At 48.4% G+C, this 20,555-nt stretch overlaps 1 protein-coding gene across 1 annotated transcript in view; it reads left to right on the forward strand.

Annotated features, from left to right (window-relative positions):
• zdhhc8b (zinc finger DHHC-type palmitoyltransferase 8b) overlaps positions 1–18,954 on the forward strand; it is an 86,404-nt gene extending 67,450 nt beyond the window's left edge. Inside the window, exons 2-11 of the mRNA XM_064353717.1 lie at positions 2,081–2,202; positions 5,521–5,678; positions 7,194–7,366; positions 7,909–8,011; positions 8,428–8,519; positions 10,103–10,235; positions 10,497–10,608; positions 12,853–12,965; positions 13,534–14,618; positions 16,393–18,954. Of these exons, the coding sequence (XP_064209787.1) occupies positions 2,081–2,202; positions 5,521–5,678; positions 7,194–7,366; positions 7,909–8,011; positions 8,428–8,519; positions 10,103–10,235; positions 10,497–10,608; positions 12,853–12,965; positions 13,534–14,618; positions 16,393–16,576 (2,275 nt within the window). The 3' untranslated portion in view covers positions 16,577–18,954. The remainder of the gene's footprint in view (positions 1–2,080; positions 2,203–5,520; positions 5,679–7,193; positions 7,367–7,908; positions 8,012–8,427; positions 8,520–10,102; positions 10,236–10,496; positions 10,609–12,852; positions 12,966–13,533; positions 14,619–16,392) is intronic.
• Positions 18,955–20,555: the final 1,601 nt, after the last annotated feature.

Consider the following 20,555-nt stretch of genomic DNA (forward strand, 5'->3'; position numbering starts at 1 on the left):
CTGTCCGTAAACAGCGGGTGTGTTAAGAGGATTTATTTCGGCACAACTCTTCAAAGGCACCTTGGGTTGCTTATTGTGGAAATTAATTCCAGGGAAAGTTTATGGTTGGACAGAGCACACCTGCCTGTTTTGGCCTAGCAAGGTCTACTGGCAAGGTGTGTCCAACTACGTACCCTTCCAGGGAAAAGATTTTAGGTGCTGCAGTTTTTTAAAAAGCCTGTAATAGTTATATGATTCTCAAGAATGTATTCCATAAGGCATATTGTTCTGGCTTTGAACAGCTATTATTTAGCTTTTAACGCAAAAAGTATTCAAGAAAGATTTTTTGTTTGCCTTGCTTAGGATGTGTCTTATGTAGAGACATCTTCAAATGCTTGGGCACTTTTGCATGCAAGACACTGCAAACAAAGAAAAAAATCAATCACTCAGACAATCTTTCCTCGCTGTTGTTTTTCATTATCCGTTTTTCCACTCTAAGGTCTTGCATTAAGTGCTAGAGGTTGTTTAAAATACTAAAAAAAAAAAAGGAAACATGGTCGTACCGATATGTCCCCTTCCTTGCTTGGGGCATGGATGGCGGGTAGGTTCTGTGCTTGGCTCCGCCCCCAGCGGGCTGGCACACCCGTTCGTGAGTCTGGCAGTGGGCGCTGCCAACCCTGCCTGCGGCCTTCGCATTCGCCACATTGCGGTACAGTGCCCGCCCGGTCTGTCTGTCTGCCTGCGTACGTTCCAGGAAACCAAATATCTACGGTGGCATCGCACCAGCACTGAACAACCCAAGAATAGGATTGACCTGACGTATCCCCCCCTGTACACACACACACACCCCTCTCCCTCCCACTCGCTGGGGTGTCTGCTGTGCGCTCGGTTCATCTGGAAATTTCACAAAAAATAAATCTTAATACGATCGGCGCCTACGCGTAGGACGACGATGTCGTCGTCGTCGTCGTCGTTATTTGGGGAGACTCCAGAGACTGAGCGAGTGGTCTCGGTGTACGGGCTGCTCCCCTTGCCGTGAGGCTCGCTCTCTCTCTCTCTCTCTCTCTCTCTCTCTCTCTGTCTCTCAGAGATTAAACTGCACACGCTACCGCTGCCTGAGCTGACAGGCTTACATAAACACACACTTCTGCGTGTGTGTCTGCTTGCGTGTGTGTGTGTGCGTGCGTACGTGCATGTGTGTGTCCGTGTGTGTGTGCATGTGTGTGTGTGTGTATGTATGTGTCTGTGTGCGTGTGTGTGTGTGTTCGTGCGCGCCTGCATGTGTGTGTGTGTCTGCGTGCGTGCACGTGTGTGTGCCTGTGTCTGTGTATGTGTGTGTATGTGTGTGTGTGTGTGTGTGTGTGTGTATGTGTGTGTGTCTGCGTGTGTGTGTGTATGTGTGTGTGCCTGTGTCTGTGTATGTGTGTGCATGTGTGTGTGTCTGCGTGCGTGCGCCTGTGTGTGGAGGGAGAGAGCAGAGGAGGGGAAGAGAGCTCTGCAGGGTATCTTCATTCGTCAGCAGTGCAGGCTGTTATATCTCCATCTTTAACTCCACTGCAGTTGAGAGCTCGCAGCTCCTGTAAGGAACGCCCCTCAAAGCCTCTGTCTCAGTGGGGTCGCAGAACTCTGGGGTCTTTCCTGCAGGAGTGTCATTACTGCGCGTGTTTGAGCCTCGACATGCTCACACTGTGAGTTTCACGCCTGTCGTCTGGGTATATCGTTTCCACGTCTTTATCTCTAGGTGCTTGCGGACTTCGCGTTGGTTTAATGACTTGGCAAACACGATACTCAGTCATTATTCCTTGTCTCTACGGGTGTTTGCCTCAAACAAGCTTTTGATAACCTTTTGATTGTCCTGCACCTGCTGGGCGCGTTATCTGTCCGCTCACCTTTGGCAGGCCCTGACAAAAGACCTGTCTTCTGAAATCTCATTATTTTGGTCCGATGAACTGTTTTTGAGCGAAATGATTTTTTTTTTTTTCCTCTGCGTTGTTGATGTCTGGGTTTTTTTCTGTGCTGTGTCTGAATCCGTTAATCATGTTGTTGTGTCACGGACAGATGGTCTCACCCGTTTATCCGTTTCTTGTGTTTTGCCCTCCAGGTGTCCCTGGTTGACTCACGCCGTCTCGCCTGCAGTGCCCCTGTACAATGGCATCGTCTTCCTCTTCGTTTTGGCCAACTTCAGCATGGCCACCTTCATGGACCCTGGTGTCATCCCCAGAGGTGTGCCTTTGTCTCCCTCCCGTCTCTTTCTCTCACCCTCACTCACTCTCTCACTGTCTCTCTCTGTCTAACTCACTCACTCACTCACTCTCTCACTGTCTCTCTCTGTCTAACTCACTCACTCACTCACTCACTTTCTCTCCCCGCTCTTTCTCTCTCACTCACACTCTCTCTTTCTTTCTCTCTCACTCACCCACTCACTTTATCTCCCCTTTCTCACTCACTCACTCACTCTCTCTTTCCGTCACTCACTCTCAAAATTTGAATGAATGAAAATGTGGTGCTTTCATAATTATTGTGTAATGCAAAATATGATACCATAAAATATGGTAAATATGTCAATAATATTAAAACAATAAAGCAACCAAACTCACACCCCACTGCACAGTACCGCCCCCCAACTCTCTCTCTCCCCCCCCCCAGCACAAAATCCCTGCCCACTGTCCTTAAAATTTTTGGCGGACTGTCACATAGCGGTCACACATCACAACATTCTCTTCCTCGCCTTGACGGGTGGGGTAATTGCTTCTGAGAGGACATGTATTTGGGGGTATTTGGTCTTCATATTTTTTTGGAGTACTCCTCTCTCATGGCTGTTTATTTTGAGCTGGTGACAGGAAGTGTGTCTCTGTCTGTGTCACCGCTGTTCTCTGGCCAATCAGGACCTTCAACGCTCCTTCCTATGGCAAGGCTGTTATCACCAAATCTGCACTTTCTTACACAGTTTAATATCTTTTTGATTATTCAGTTTTAGGTCTTAATTTTTTGTTTGTGTATAAGCCCACACAGTACTGCAGTTTTTTTTTTTGTAATCTAGCATAGTTTTAGCATAGTCCCTCAGTATAGTTGTTTTTAAGGGACAGTTCGATTTTTACTTTTTTTGTTTGTTTGGCTATTTTATTTGTTTAGTTTTTTCTCTCTCTCTCTCATTTTTTGTCTGGCTATCTCATTCTCTTTCACTCTGACTCTCTCTATCTGTTTGTCGTTTGTTTTCCTCGTTCATCCCCTCCATTTCTCTTCCAGTAGTTTGTCCTGAGGAATGGGTTTGGCAGTTGGGTCACATTTTAGTGGGTTTGCACCCTTACCCTGCCTTCTGTGTCTCTAAACTCATTACTTGGCGGGACGAACTTGCTTAATGTGCCAGACCTTCAGAGGATGATTCGGGGCCCCCAGGGGCCAACTCAGTTTATTACGGAGAGCAGCGAGGTCACCGCTGCCCGGAGGAACCCCCCCCAACCCCCCACCCCCCATTCCTCCCGCGAAGGACGAGAGCACCTCACCCCCACCCCAACTTCAGTTTAATCTACCGTTAAAAAAAAGGAAACAACCAAAAACATGGCCGTCAGTTTAATCGCCTCACAATCAGGCCTTGTTGTGAAATTGCGCCAAATTACTTAACGGACTGTGGTGCTGCCGCAGTCATTAGGAACGAGAGGGTGCTTGTGGGGGATTTTTTGGCACGCGTGAATAAGCAACGGTCGTTTCTGACGGACCGCGTCACGTCAAGGACAATGAGAGCTGTGTGTCCCCCTTGTTGCTGTCAAGTGGAAAAAACTACCACCACCACCCCCCACCCTCCCCCAGTGCTTCCTCAGACCTGGTTATTATAGACGGATGCCATGGACTTAGTAGTGATTCAGCTGAAACGCCGGCAGCCATTTTGGCTCAGGGTGACATTTCTTTCCTCACATTCCCCCTTTCATAAAGACGGATGGTGCTCACTCTCAACAGCTGACCTCTGTGACCTTGTGAGTCAGCGACTAAGTAATGCAAATCTGTTGGTTGGGCAACTTCACTCAGGTCCTAATTCTTCCACCAAGCCGTGGGTTTCTGTATTTGAATAGAATTCTCCATCAGTCCAAGGGATATTCGGTGTGGTTTTTCCATTTTTATTTTTTTACACTTAAAAATGGAATGCTGTGCAGTACCAGGAACCTGTGTCAGCGTCGCTGCGTAAACAATGTCTCCTAAGTACACACAAAGACGGGTCGAAATTTACAAGGGATATTGTGTTTCTTTCTCCTGTCTCAGTGAGAGGACTACATCTTTTCTTTTTTAACCTCAGAGGAAAACATCACACCCGCACCTCACCTCACACACACACACTCCCAGCATGCTCTTCTTCTCCCGTGAGGCCACAGGAGGCCCAGAACGTGAGAACGTGTCTCGCTTCTCTCCGGAAATGACCGGTAGAGTCACGAGAGGCCCGTCGAACGCAGAGACGGCCGTTACAACCCAGGCTTCTGTACAAATCCTGAATCAAATCAAATTTAATTTCTGTAGCGCTTTTTTACAGCAAACTGGTACAAAGATATTTACAGAGGGGACAGTTGGACAAAAAACCAGGCCTGAACCCCCAATAAGCAGCAAGTGAGGTTAAACAAAAATTCCTTGTTTTATGGGTGTGTGTACTCGATGTCCGTGTAGCTGGTGCAGCTCGGCTAGTTAGCTGGCAAGCACAGTGAGGTGAAGCAGAGCTAAGGCCCTGTAGCAGGTCACCGTGACAACGCCTCCCTGGAGACACAACCCTTAGGTTCAAAGTAACTTTGCTTAGCCGGGGGGCAATTTTGTCCATCGACGCCACCTGAACCCCGACCCCTCTGCAATAGTGTCAGTGACTATAGCAAGATGCTCATTCTTTACTTTGTGAATATAATGACCACGCCCAAATAAAGGGGCGTTGTCTAAAAACGGATGGTTCCGGAGGTGGCAGTTTACATTCAGGCACTGTTGAATTCCTTTGGGGCAGTGTTTTGTGGCTTGAACTGAGGCCGTGAACTCACCTCTTCAGACAGGATTCCAGCCTAATAGGTTCCCCATTATGAGTTTAGCTCTTTAATGGGCTTAAAAATAAAATTAGTACTTCGGCTCTTTTGAGCAACGGGCCATCGATCTGAAAAAGAGCAGTAATGTGGCTGAAGTGGCACTTGAGCCCGATTCTTCTGTGGATTTTGCCTGCAGTTTGCTCTGGCTTTAGTTTATCCTCAGACTCTGTGCCGTCGATATTTATTTGAATATTCACTCAAGGTGGGGATTTTATTCGGAAACCGCGTACAAGCACCCAGCGGCACTTAAAAGCCCCGGCTTTATGAATGTCTGGTAATGGTCTGGTTTCTCCCTTGAGTTTTGCTTTCTTACTTATTATCAATACGCTGACACTAGAGCGGAGCCTTAGCTGGATGAGCCACCCAGCATCTCAAAGCATTTCCACGCTTCATTTTAAAGCCTCATCAGGACGTATTAATGAGAATTCGCCAGGGCTCCACACAGCTAGCTGCTAAACGCCTCCCTCGGCTCTTTTCTGCGTTTCCGTGACAGCGGACGAGGACGAGGACAAGGACGACGACTTCCGGGCGCCTCTCTACAAGAACGTGGAGATCAAGGGGATCCAGGTCCGGATGAAGTGGTGCACCTCCTGCCACTTCTACAGACCCCCGCGATGCTCCCACTGCAGTGTGTGCGACAACTGCGTGGAGGTGAGGATGAGGAGGAGGGGAGAGCGGGGGAGAGAAAGATAGAGGGGTAAAGAGAAGAGGGAGAGAGTGGGAGAGATAGATAGAGAGGGGAGTGAGAGAGCAAGAAGGGGAAAGGAGAGAAAGAGCGAGAGATAGAGATCGGGAGAGTGGAGGGAGAGAATGGGACAGAGATAGAGAGGGAGAAGGGGAGAGTGGGAGAGAGATAGAGAGGGGGAGAGAGTGGAATGAGAGAGAATGAGGTAGAGGACAGGAGAGGGAGAGAGAGACAGATGAGGAGGCGAGAAAGAGAGGGAGGGAGGCAGAGGTGGAGGAGAGACAGAGGAGGATGAGAGAAAGAGAGAGAGAGAGGGAGGGAGACAGAAGTGGGGGAGAGACAGATGAGGGCGAGAGAGGGAGAGGGAGGGAGGCAGAGGTGGGGGGGTAGAAGGGTCCCACATTCATTACCTCCCTTGTCTGTTCTCCATTCATCAGCAGCTGACTGTGGATGTGACCTGACTAACTGCAGGGTGTTCTGGCCTCCATTACGCTGGTACACAAACATTTATCCAGGACGCCCGTCCTGCTGGGTCATATTACTGTACCGTTTAACTGCTTTCCATCGCAGAGCCACGCCGCGCGTGTAGATTTCTCTGGTTTCGTTCGATAACGGCAAAAAAAAAAAACGTTTAAAACTCCACTCCCTGTTTATTCCGTTTAGATTGGTGCAGTGTATTTGGGATGCAGCAGCGACCCATGTTTTCTCTCTGATGTGTCGTGTTGCTGTTGACAGGTGTAGGCTATCACATCTATGTAGCAAGTGAGAAAACGGCGTAGCTATTGCTCGGCCTGCGTTATGACACGTGGTGACGTCCCATAACATTGACTTAAATTTTGGTTAAAAAAAATACGCCGTGACCAACACGCATCTGATTGGCTGGGACAGATGCTGTGTGTTCACACATTCTCTCAAGGTGTCAGACTAGCTCTGGTAGGCTATGCTAATCTGACCTGTGCTGTTCTGCGGTACATTCACAGTTGGCTAAGATTTATTCTCTTGTGCATGTCAGCCAGGGCTTGCCACAGCCAGCAGTGTTGCTGCTAAACTTGCTAACAGATTCTAATTAAAAGGGTGACGGTGATATTCATGAGCTGCAGACGTATCACAGTGGCATGTTCCCGAATTAGCTCGGATAGACGGCTATAATTATATTTCGCGGAGTTCGCGGTGGGGTAAAGTTAAAGCGGTGGACGAGACGAGACGATCCCGGGCGGTCGCTAATTCGAGAGGGATGTGGTTGCCACGGCAACGTGCGGTTCCGTCTTTCTTCGGTTACGGGTTGGGAGGTAGACGCACGAATTCGCCTCCTCGAGCCGCCGCGAGCCCCACGTGAACTTTTTTTCTCACCGCTCGTCGTGACTCAGAGCCGAGATCGACGAGTGTTTACGCGAACGACGCTGAAGCTCGAGCGTGAGTTAATTATGCTAATCGGCTCTCTCTCTCTTACCTCCCCCCCCCCCCACCGAAAACCCGCGCAGGACTTTGACCACCACTGCCCCTGGGTGAACAACTGCATCGGGAGGCGGAACTACCGCTTCTTCTTCCTGTTCCTGCTGTCGCTGAGCGTCCACATGGTGGGGGTGTTCTCCTTCGGCCTGCTCTTCGTGCTGCACCACATGGAGAGGCTGGGGGCGCTGCACACCACCGTCACGTATCCTTCCGCCCGGGGGGGGGGGGGGGGGGTGGGGCGATCTTGGACTCAGATCGTGGAGGGCTGCTGCTGCAGCCGCTGGGTTTTTCATGTGCCCCTGCGCTTACATTAAGAGTTTAATTTAAATTGGCTGAAGAGGTGGCACATCCTGTTCTTCGAGGCCTGAAGTGGCTGCTCAGTGAAAGGAAAGCAGGAAAAACCGGCAGAGGCTGCGGCCCTCTGGGACTGGAGTTTGAGACACCTGTTATACCAGGACTGCAGAGAGTACTGTGTGTGTGTGTGTGTTTGTTAGTGTGTGTGTGTGTGTGTGTGTGTTTGTGTATTTGTTAGTGTGTGTGTTTGTGTGTGTGTGTGTGTGTGCAGTGTGCAGTGTGTGCAGTGTGTGTGTGTGTGTGTGTGTGTGTGCAGTGTGTGTGTGTGTGTGTGTGTGTGTGTGTGTTTGTTAGTGTGTGTGTGTGTGTGTGTGTGTGTGTGTGTGTGTGTGTGTGTGCAGTGTGCGGTACCAAACGCAGTGCAGAGGCTCCTTGACTGCAGGGCTCCAGGCTGGTGGTGATGTGCGTGGCGGGACTCTTCTTCATCCCAGTCATCGGCCTCACGGGCTTCCACATGGTCCTGGTGGCCAGGGGCCGAACCACCAATGAGCAGGTGAGGGGCGTGGCCGGGGGCCGAACCACCAATGAGCAGGTGAGGGGCGTGGCCAGCGGCCAGGGCTGCGTCCAGTCAGCACGGCCCCCCAGGACGCCTGATGCAGAGATGCTGGAAGTGGAGGCCGGAGCTACTTAAAAATAGCCCAGCCCCCGCTGTCATGCCCTCTGTCTCACTCTGCCTGTAGAGCGCGGGCCCACCGGGGCCTTTCCCAGCTGCCTGTGGGGGTGTGTGGGGGGGGAGACAAGGTTTCACACTTCTAGCTAGTTAATGGCTTGTTAATTTTTTCCACAAGCTGAAATATAATTTTTTGCCAATGTCAATTCAGCTGTATCTCTCTCTCTCACTCTCTCGCCCTTGCTCTCTCTCTCTCTCTCCCTCCCCCCTCTCTCTCTCTCTCTCTCTCTGTTTTGCAGGTGACTGGGAAGTTCCGTGGGGGAGTGAATCCCTTCACGCGAGGTTGCTGTGGCAACGTGCAGTATGTGCTCTGTAGTCCTTTAGCTCCAAGGTAAGCACAGAGCTCTGCCGTGGGTGGGGGGGGAGGGCGTCGTGGTGGTGGGGGGGGGGGGGTGAGGCAAGGTTAAATCGAGGCCACCCATTTTGCGGACCGACAGCCCTGGCACAGAGAGAGTATGGTTGCCACGGCAGCTGCTGGTAACCCAAGGCTGTGCAGTAAGGCGATGATTCTTATTATAATTAATTTTATTTGAAAGGATGGCAGTACCCACAGGAGACCACCAGGAGGCAGCGTGCTCATTTTGTTCAGCTGTGCAGATAGATAGAAAGAGAGAGAGAGAGAGAGGGCAGGCTCACAGCCACCGGGATGGCAGATGGCCATTGTAATTTAATCACTCCGCTGAGTGACAGTTAGGGGGAAATGAGCCCAAAATGTCTGGCGGGGGTGGGGGGGCGGGGGGGGGGGGGCAGCCAGATGCACTGTGCTCCATACTTAGGAGCCGTGGCGGAGGGTTCGCTGCCAAATTAGGGGCGAGAGCCTTTTGCCGAAGAGCAATTCATTAAGGACATCAACACCGCAAAGAGAGATGAGATACCTTTCTGTAGCACAGTTCCCTGCAGTGGAATGAGTTGGTTTTAAATCTGAAGCAAATGAACAAGTTAAGCACAAAATACTGGGGTACTTGCAAAGCCTTCGCTGGCCTAAATCATAATTTTGTGATTTTGAGCGAGTGATATTGGGATCGATGAGAACACTTAAAATAAATGATTACATTCAGTGCGTGGAAACAGCCTATTTCTGCCTGGCAACAAAGGAATATATGAAGTCATTTAAATTGATGTGAATTATGAGTTGCATATGTGCGCATGCACGGTATAGATACATGTGATGTTAGTCAGCGTATGTGCTGGTTTTAACGCTGTCACATCGATTGAGATATTTCAGGATGTTTCAGTCTGATAAATCGGTCGTGTTAATGAGGCATTTACCCTGCCGCAGTTTTGAACATCTTGCCGAGTTTGAAAAGGGTTTTCTGTGAAGGTTGTGTTGTCGTTGGCTTTTGAAAGCTGTCGGGTTTGCTGGAGGCTCCCTTTTCTGTTCGGATCCGTTTTTTGGAAAGATGTGGGTCGTTTGGCAGACGGGAGCGGTCTCTTAAGCGGAACGTACCGCGTGGGCGCGCGCACTCTCGGGGGGCGGGTAAAGATTGGGCGTGGGATCAGACGGCCCGTCATTCCGCTCGTCAAACTGTCGCTCTGAGGGGCGGTCGGAGGTAGCGTCGGCCCGGCGACGGGACGTTCAGAGAGCCGAGATGGGCCCGCGACTCGTCGCTCACCGGCGACCCCTGCTGGTCAGTCGGGCACCTGCAGTCTGCCTGCCTGCACTGACTCCTGCTGGTGCATTTATGAACCGGTGTCCCATTATACACAGTTGTCCTATCGAAAGCCACAGTAACACCGTTCTGCAACTAGACGCTCTGTACAGCACTGTTGCAGTTTACTAAATAGTTTGCAGCACTTTTCTTAACTTGACTTCAGAGAATGGCCATGGACAGTGTCTGCTCTATAAGGCGAAGCCCCGCCCACACATTCCTGACCTCAGCCCAACCCTTTGTGATGTCACTTCCCCTTACGCAGGTACATGCTGGACCCCAGGAAGAGGCCCCACGTCCCCGTCCAGCCCCCGTTCCTGCGCCCCGACCCGACGGACAGACGGGTGTCCATCAAGGTCAGCGACAACGGGATCCATGGCAGCGTGTTCCGTACCAAAGTAAGCCTGCGTTCCCTACCGTCTCCAGGTCCCGTTGTGAGAACGGGGGGCCAGAGGGCAGGTTGGGAAGGTTTGGGGGAGGAGCCGGGGGGGGTAAAGGGGAGTCGCCGTATTTCACCTGGGTCTCCCACCCATTGGCTGCCCAGCCTGGTAAGGCCCGCCTCTGTGTCTCTTACTGGTGAGGCTACCTGTTGTGTCGTAAATATTATGGTAATTAACCCCCCCCCCCCACCCCCCATCATTCCCCTCTGCTTTGCTCAGTCCAAAGGGAGTCTTGACGTGCTGGACGACAAGTCGTTGGAAATCGGCCCCCCCTTGCCCCCCAAGGCGGACAAATACAGCGAGCTCAAGAACCAGCTGACCTCCAGTGAAGGTGAGCACACCTGTCCCTAACTGACCATGTCACTGATGTGAATGAAATGTGCTGCAATATACTGAAATATATATTATCAGAATCAGGAAATACTATACTAGAAAAGACAAGCTTGCAAGTCATTGGCTATTTTGGATATTACAAAATGTATTTTTTTATATGAATTGCAATTGCTGTGAAATTTATTCATTGTATTTTCCAGTATATATTTGTAATATATTTTGGGATATTGCTTTTCCGGAAGGGCCCACACATACACACAAGCAATATCGCTGCCATCTGCTATGAGCAAGAACTAATGCAACAATTGTATAAAGATGCAGGATGACAATGGATTTGTTTGTGTGTGTGTGTGTGTGTGTGTGCGCGTCTGTCTGTCTGTGTGTGTGTATGTGTGTGTGTGTGCGTGGATGTGTTGGCTTTGGAATTATTTTTCTACCGGACCATCAGGCCCTCGATATTATGTACTTAGGGCTTACTTTCCATTGGCCCTGCTGGGGGGGAAAGCACAATCCCTTTATGAAGTCAGCAAGGAAGAGATTTGTTAATAGTGTGTAATATCAAAGTGGCTCATGGGGAAAAAAAACTGAACACGGCCTTTGAATACGGTCGTCAGCAACCCGCTTGTCTACGCGCCCCCCTCCTTGTACAGTCACTGAGGGGACCTCCGTTTTATTCAGGGTGTTTTTTTGGGGGGGTGGGGGGTGGGGGTGGGATGTAGCTGATTGTGATAATCGCGGTGACGGTGTGTGTGACGTGAGGCTGACCTGGTTTCGTGAATCTGCTCCAGATTTGTAGAGCTGGAGAGGGGGCGTTGGAGGGTTGGGGGTGCGGACGCATAGAGGGGAGGAAGGGGGGGGGGGTGGGGGGTGGGTGGATCTCGCAAATCGACCCCAGAGGCAGATGTTGGAACGCTAGGGGAGGATAATTTTAGTATAGATCTGTAGCAAGCTACAAACCGTCACTAAGCGAAAATATTACACAACGCGGCTTCGCAGCCGAAAACAAGCAGCTGAGTGTGGTGTCTGGTTTTTCTGAGCTCAGTTTGATGTTGGGAATTTAACCTGGGAAACCAGCAATCGCTCGTTTAGGATTTGCATGTGAATATGTTGGGGACTGGACAATAGCATATTACAAACAGGCTTTTAAAAAACGATTTTCAAAAGGTTCAAAGGTTATGTTTTGTTGGGTAAATATAATTTTAAAAATTGTTTTTGGGGCCATGACATTCAGCGATTTATGGGGCCTCACTCAAGCTTCATCCATCCATTTCCTCTTCCTGAAAAACAGTGAGCTTGAACACTTGCAAGACTCAATATAGTCAGATGACACATTGTGGTTTCATTGCCACCTGGTGGTGACTTGTGGTACTGCTCTTTTTGTTTTCTTTTTTTTGCAGCGTTAGGAATACTAACCTTTTTCACTGCGGACTGCAGAATCCTCGTGGGTAATGGTGGTAACAAATGTCTAGTCAGTGATGTGCAAAATAAGTGAACCATTTTCATGCAGAGGACATCTTAGAAGAGGACTGTAATTAGTGTGTTCGCTAGTGCTTGATAGGGAACGTTTTATTGATTTTTGTGTTCTGTGTTTAAACACATCAGCGTCTTTTACTGCTATAATTTGTACTTAACTGCACTGGAGCAAAGCCACGTTTGCACAGCCTGTAATGTGGAGGCGCCGTGAATATAAAACCTGCAGAAAATAATGTCAAAGCTGTGCTTCGTCCCTCAATATAATTAATCTGTGGATCTGCTATATTTTTGGAAGTAAAGGAATAATAGTGATGTTTTAATATTCAATTATGGTTATGAACTGTAAATGTCAAGATGATCTCTGATAGCTCAATACTTGTGATTTACAGCGTACACGATGTGACAGTTTTAATTATCTGCATTCGTGTTTACGTTTAGACGGTCGGCAAACGCTCTTATGAGTATTGGCTTGCGTAAGTGCACCAGAACTGGTTTTAGGCGCAGAATGTAAGACGTGGGGCGACATAGCTCAGGAGGTAAGACCAGGATTGTCTGGCAGTCGGAGGGTTGCCGGTTCAAACCCCGCCCTGGGCGTGTCGAAGTGTCCTTGAGCAAGACACCTAACCACTAACTGCTGTGGCGAATGAGAGGCATCAATTGTAAAGCGCTTTGGATAAAAGCGCTATATAAATGCAGTCCATTTACCATTTACGTGAGCGAGCGGTTGCGTTTGGCGCGTCTCTGACCTCTGCTCTGCCTCTCTTCGCAGAGAGCTCCCTCTCCTCCTCCAAGCCGCTGAACCCCTCCACCCCCGCCATGTACAAGCACCGGCCGTCCTTCGGCACCGTCCCGAAGGTGCACTACCACGGCACCGAGGTGACGGTGAGTGCGCCAAAACCGAATAACGTGCGCCTTCCCACCGCGCCACCGGAACACACATAGCGTTCCTTTTTCATGAAGGGACACACGACCAAGATTGTGAATTCTGCTTGGGGTTTGTTCTGAATATCATTAGCCATTATTATTCCACGTATCCGTCCGCCTGTTTTCTGAACTGTTTACTGCTGGTCAGGGCAAACTCCACACAGAAAGGCCCTCGGCCGGGATTAGAACTCAGAACCTTCTGGCAATGCCAGTGCCCCACAAGGCAATCCCTCAACAGCCCAGTTCCCTGACCACTGTGTAGCACTGCTACAGTACCTTCTTTGTTTATAAAAGGTTTAAGGTGTGAGGTCACAAATATGTAATTAGAACATTCTTAACTGAACATTCTAATGCCGATGTAACAATCGCTGCTTGTAACTGAAAGCAACGGAGTTCTAGAACACTGACTTAGAACTTCATTCCAAAGAAACCTGCTCTTCAAAGGGTTAAACATGTTGAGTGAAAACTTGTGTGTGTGAGACTACTCTCTGCAGTTTTTGAACTGCTCCATGTTGTCACCGCACAGATCATGATGCCCGACGAGCACAAGGGAGGGGCCATATTGGAGGAAGGGGGCAGGGGTCATGACTACCGCTCCGAGCCCAACCTGGACCTGCCGGACTACCGGAACCCGCCCCTCCACCGCACCTTCCAGTCCTCCCCCCTGCAGCTGGACACCTTCTCCGTCAACTCCCGGTCCCTCAGCCTGAAGCAGGCCCATCGCCGCGGCGACAAGGCCCAGCTGCCGGCCCTGCGGTCGGAGGGCGTGGCCGCCTCCTCCACCCCCTACAAGAGCGTGTTCTCGCCGGGGACCCTGTCGAGCCGAAACGGGAGCCTGTCCTACGACAGCCTGCTGAACCCCCCCAGCCTGTCCCCCGCCCCGCCCGGGGAGTGCCCGGCCCACCCGGGACTGGCGCCCTCGCCAGGGTACCACTCGCCTTACCTGCCCCCCAAAATGTGCCACGCCCGGGCCCCCGAACTGCAGCGCCCACCCCCGTCCCCCTACAGCCCGGTCCTAGGGGGTGTGGGTGGGGGCGGGGGAGGAGGGGTGGGCGTCGGCCGGCACTCGCCCCACCCCCGGGACCCCTCCCCGGTTCGCTATGACAACCTCTCCAAAACCATCATGGCCTCCATCCAGGAGCGCAAGGAGATGGAGGAGAGGCAGAAGACCCTGAACCTGCAACACCAGCCCCCGGCCTACGCCTCCGACTCGGGGGTCTACGACTCCCCCGGGGGGTACGGCCCCCCCTCGGGCCCCTGCTACCCCGACAGCCCCCGGGGGGGCGTGGGCGGGCACTCTAGGGGGCCCACGCCCCCGGTGTTCGGGTCCCGGGACAGCCTGGCGGGGTACGGCGTGCGGGCGGCGGCCCTCCGCTCCTCCTCCTCCTCCATCGCCGCGTCCTCATTGGTCCGCGCCCCCAGGACTTCCAGCACCTCCCTGCACGCCGACGTGACCAATAACAACACGCAGGCGTCCTACCGATCCCCCGCCCACCAGGCTCACCCCTCCCCCTCCGCACCCCCCCGCTCCCCCTCCTACGCCCACCAGAAACCCCTTTCCTTCATCAGGGCCCTGGAGAGGACAGACTCACCACCTATGGGCGGCCCAAGGTACGAATCCTAACTTCTCCCCCACCCCCTCACCCCCCCCATCCTCCTCTCTCATGTGGGGGTGCATGAGCAGAGGGACAGGAAGTAGATTTTCACCACTTCCTGTCAGGGTGGGTAACCTTAGCTCCTCATTGGACAAGAGCAGCTGTCCATCAGGTGGTACTTCCTGTACATTATTTTGTTTCTTTTTTTTGGGGGGGGGAGATCAATGATCTCAGCGAGATCAAAGTGTAAAAAAATGTAATTCATGTGTGTTTTTTTCTTTTATGTTTCCTTTTATTTATTTCAATTCATTGTGAGACAAAAAAGATTGTAAGTTCTAATGTCAATTGAACTCTAGATGGGTTTTTTTGTCCACCTTTGTTGTCGAAAAACAAAAGTGCTTTTTTGTATTTTTAAGTTTTAGAACTAATAAAGTTTGTTTCCTTCCCCTTTGTTTATTTTCTGTTTTGCATGTTTCCTTCATCGCTCCTGCCTTGTCTCACTGTTCTGTAGTTTTTTCTGCACTAATTTAGGGGAGGCGCGCACCCCCTGTCCAGACGGACTGCCCTGTGCACCTCCTCCTTCTGCTGCTAAAAGTCTAACGCAGGCCCACCCAGCCCTGTTCCTGGAGATCTGCAGTCCTGTAGGTTTTCACTCCAGCCCTAACAAAGAACACCTCATTCAACAGCTGGAGATCTCATTGAGCTGGTAATTAGTGGAATGAGGTGCTCCAGGTCAGGGTTGAAATGAAAACCTACGGGACGGTTGATCTATAGGAACAGGGTTGGGCAGCCCTGGACTGAAGGCAACTGCATGTCCCGTCCCGGGCCTGTCCCTCTAAATGTGCATATGATTACCTACAGCCATTATAAGTTGCCTTTTGTGAACCTGCAGAATCTGCTTTTCCTGAATCTCCTCTTTTAATGATAGCTAAATTGACCTGCCTCCCCCACACATTTTTTTTTTTGCTACCATTTCAATAATTAATATCTCTAACGGCGTTTTGGAATGCTTGGCCTGTCTGTCTGGCTGGCTGGCTGCATGTCTGTTCGTCTGTCTGTCTGTCTCTCATGTGTGAGCACACAACGTCTCTGCCACACTGGCACTGAATCACCTTGAGCTGAAGACTGTGTGGACACGCTGCCATTTTCCAAAATAGTATGCCGAAGTGTACTATTTCATACTTAAGAATATATAATAGTATAGTATAATTAAAGTGTATGTCAGGTAAGCTTAGTATTCTATTCTCTTCATACCTGGGGTATAGATTTTCAGTGCCATTTCCTGCCTTCCTGACTCATGCCGTGTTCTTTCCCAATTGTGCATGGAGCTTCGCTGGACTGGATAATGGCTGAACAAGCATGCAAGGCTACATACAAACGCGCTCTTTTATCAGTCCCCAATAACTACACCGCGTCTGTGAATGAGCTCTGGATAAAAGGATGCTTTAAAGACAAGGAAATTTTGTGTGGGTGTTTGTGTGTTTATGTCTGTGTGAGTGTGTGTGTGTGTGTGTGTGTGAGTGCAAGTGTGTGTGTGCGTGTGTGTGTGTGAAATTATGCATCTGTTTGTGCGAGTGCAGGTGTGATGGTGCATGCATGTGTGTGCATGTGTGTGCTTGTGTGTGCGTGCGTATAAGTGTGTATATGTGGACGTCTGATTAGTTTGTATTTGTTTGTTTTATTTGTGTTGCGTGTGTGTGTGTGTGTGTACATGCATTTACAGCGTCATTCCTTCGGACTTAATAAAAACACTTGTTCCTTCTCTCTCTTGTTTTTTCTCCCACTTCCAGACAGGAGGCCGAAGGAAAACTGGCTCTGGGTAAAATTAACGGGCAGCCCAAGGGCCAATTACGGGCTGACTGCCACCTTGGCTCCACCCACAGTGTCCAAGGCACCCCTCTGAGTCCCAGCCGTCACACTAACGTCAAAAAGGTGTCGGGAGTGGGCGGGACCACCTACGAGATCTCTGTGTGATTGAGCAGGGTGACACGCCCATCCAAGGCAGCGCTGCCGTGGCAACCACCATCACCACCGCAAGAGGAAGTGTTGTTATGTTTGTTGTTCTCTTTTTTTTTTTCTTTTTTTTAAATCATCGACCAATCGGGGGGCCTGAAGCCTTACTTGACGGGGGTTGCCGTCCAATCGGTGGCCTTCGTTATTTTCTATCCCAAGTGGCCCACCCGTTGTATGGTTATGTTGCAGAATTTGGCTTCGGTGTTGTCTCTCTGTTTGTAGCAACAACAAAAAAAGAAGAAAGACGAAAACTGAAGACGATGCATTAATTCATCCACTTCCTGTTTGTCTGTTCCTCTGGACAGCTTTGCTTGTGACTCTGGAAGCAAGTGATGGCACAACTGCACAGAGACATCAGTGTTTGTCCTTCGGTTTTCACTATCATACCTGTGGCACAAAAGGCCTTTTTGTTTTATTTTTTATTTTTGTTCAGAGGCAGAATGGATATGGTGTCAAATGTACTCAGGCTCTGAACAGGTTGTGAACTGTCAACACAAACGCACAAATTCGTATTTGTGCCGTCCGTTCTGAGAGGGTTAGAGAAGCGTTATCAATAGCTGTAGGTCCCTGGCTGCCGGCCATTGGGCCACATCACGTGGTTCAGGCGTCAGGCGTCATAACCGTGTCGGACGACCCTTCGTCAAAGCCCGAGCTGTCGTACAGGGTGATTCCTGTCTAACACGGGGTTCCTCGCGCCCCTGTCTGACACCCAAAAGTGTGGCTCTTGGGGGTGGGGGTGGGGATGGGAGGGGGGAATGCCTTCTCTTGCCATTTTTGTTTGATTGTTGAAAATATTTTGTCATTATTTCTATCCAGTTTTATTCGCTGGCCAGGCCAGATGCGGTTGTCATGAGCCAATGAGCGGCCATCTTTAAGTTGAAAGCGTGTCGAAATCCACTAACCTGAAATGGAGAGAGACGCTAATAACTGGGCGAGGGCGTTTCTAGGAGCCCTTGCCTGTACCTAGCGCTGTCCTCTCACTAAGACCTGAGCAGTTTCCAGGGTCTCGTGTCAGTCTGATTGGTCGAAACTGGGAGCCAATAGGAAACGATGGCAGTGTCGTTCAGTACATTCCAGCTCAGAAAGCCATTAGGTGATTGGTCCCGTTGTCCAGTGCTTTTCCCTCCTGTGATCTTGCCCTTGCGTTTGCAGTCGCGTGACCCGTCTCGTCCTCTCAGATTCCGTGTGCCGCGTTTTCATTCGTTCAGGTAAGTGAGTCGTCGTCGCGCATTGTGAGCTGCATTGTCCAATCAGGTTCAAGCTTTGGGACGGGTTCATTGTGACTACCACTATATTGGTGCTCTCGATGCAGGCAGTCCATGGGGCCTGCAAGATGTGTCCAGTCTTTCCCAGCTGATTCCACTGCAGTGGTTGGTGTAGCACAGCAAAAACTGTTTTCTCCAAATGTTTGTCTTTGAAAAAGCACCATTGGTACTCAACCACACATAGTGAATAAGCTCAGAATCCATTAATTTAATGACCCTTTATTTGATTATATTTGTTTTTTTTTATTTGTTTTTTTTGTCAACATAGCCATAGGCTTGTACAACTGTGGTTCTAAAATGCCTTGTTTAAAATGGATTAAAAAAAGTAAGTCAGTATTGTCCTTGGCTGTGTTACACACGGAAACTCAAAAGTCCAGCTATGTTTTTTTAATTTTTTAATTTTTTATTTTTATTATTTGTTTGACTTTTTTATACCCAATGTTTCGATCATTTGATACATCTTGCTTTTTATACAGATATTCTGCCAGTGAGTGGATGCTCTTGTTGGATTTATTTTTATTTTTTTTGTCTGTTGGTTATTTATAATTTAAGCGAATAAATTAACAAATTGCCCTGTGCTGAACTTGGGGAGCAGGGATTTGGGCGGGAGGGAGATATCCTAGTTTGTCGTTTAAATATTTTTGCAGTGTGAAAAAATTATCGATGAGAGAGTGTATGAAATGGTGCGACGCCATAGGATCGAGTGATGTCGTAAGCATCGAAATGAAATGTGTTTCAGCATGAGCACACACCACCATCCATTTTCAATGCCTCCAGGTTTGTGGTAGAGGTGGCTGAGTCCTCTTTATCATGCGATACTGAACAGTTTCCACGCTGAAGACATGACAACATTTTCAGCGGCTGTCTGGTACAGCACATATTTGTAAAAATGCTACACGAAGAAAGCTGATGAAAAGATATGGGTCTGTTTTCTTTCTTTTTTTTTGTTGGTTGTTTGTTTTTGATCTTTTGAAGAAGATATAGTTTGATATTAAGGTACATCTATAATTATTATTTTTTCTTCATTAAAAAAAAAAAAAAAAGTAATCGATTAAATGTAGCTTGAAATTTTCATGCCTGGTGTTGTATTTCTTTGCTTTCCCGGCTTGTGCTGCGTGCCTGTGGGCTCGAGTGGGTTTTGCACTGATAGTCAGACACCAAAGTTCACTGCCTCCACTCAAGTAGCAGACCAATTAGCAGTTACCTCTGGGCCATACAGATTCTGAAGTGTTTCTCAGAAATGTTCCGTCTTGAATAAGTTGCATTCTATCTATATTTTTCCCTCCTAAATTGGAATTTATTTTTTTGTGGGCTTGGCTCATCACCAGGGGTCTGAACCCCCTTGAAGGATGTAAAAACCAAAGTTGTAAAATCTTTACATAAACTCAGTAATTCTAATGGTAAATATTCAAATATTTTTTTCCCAAGCTTTGTCTGAAGTAAGACTGTGCTACAAGTTCAAACACCCCTATGTTGGGTTATACCATATCTTAACCGTTGACCATCCATGGTCTCACAGACCCCACCTCCCCAAAAAAACCAGAGGGTAATTCGAACCCCGCTCATCTCTGCAGCATCGTCACTTGTGACTAACGACCAGACCTAGCGGGCGTATCAGAAATGTTTCTTCCTTTTCACTCTGCAGTCCATCAGCTAAGCTGAGCGGATGTTGTGCTGGAGGACTGCATTCACACAGCTCCGTAAGCGGCCTGCCAGTGTTCTGACCAACTGCCAAACTGGGCTATGGCTGCTTTTATCGTTTTTTTTTTTAATATTTAAATTTATTGACCATTAACATTTAAAAAGTTTCTCACACTTCTCAATGAAAAAAATCTAAATTTCACATTTTGAAGATGAACCCCAGGGATAAAAATAAGGCTTTGTGTTATTAAGATATTTATTCAGAGAAATACATTTTTAAATTATTTAATACATACATTCTTTAATTATCTAAACCCCATTTCTGTGTTGAACTGATATAATTTAGATTGTCCCCCAGGCTAGGAAATTGGGTTGTGGGTTAAAATTAGGATTTAGAGTTAGGGTAAAGAGTTCAGTAGGTGTTAGTGCTGAAGCAAAACTAGGGTTATTTTTAGCTGCTAAGGAAATTGTCAGGGGGAGATTTATTGTTTGTTTTGGATAGCCCAAATTTTTTTCAGTACATGACTGTATCATTATTGCCTTATAAATTCAGATATTTTTCGTTGAAATACATTTTTTCATTTTAAACCCATTTCCTTACATTTCTTTTTGTTGATGTTACTTAATGTTTTTATTTTATTTTATTTTTTAAACCTATGTCAAGAGAAAAGCCACATTTTGAATATGTACTCCAGGTTTATAAATGGGGTTAATATTAAAGTAAGAGTTAGAAAAACTATAATTCAGTAATAATGAATTATTTAAATTTAAATTCCATGTGTTAAATTTGTTGAACCGACATTATAGTTTAATTTTAATCTATCTCAATAGAAAACTCATATTTTGAAGTTGTACCCCAGGGTTAGAAATTGAGTTTAATGTTCAAATTAGGATTAGGGTTAGGTAAACCGTATTTGTTTGGTCTTAAAAAAAATTTAAATTCACTAATTATTAGCAGCTAAGGAAATTGTTAGGGCAAGGTTACACGTCTGGACGACCCAAATCTTTTCATTATTTCGATGTACCAGTATAGC

This window comes from Anguilla rostrata, chromosome 10 (assembly GCF_018555375.3).
Source record: "Anguilla rostrata isolate EN2019 chromosome 10, ASM1855537v3, whole genome shotgun sequence".
Taxonomy (NCBI): domain Eukaryota; kingdom Metazoa; phylum Chordata; class Actinopteri; order Anguilliformes; family Anguillidae; genus Anguilla; species Anguilla rostrata.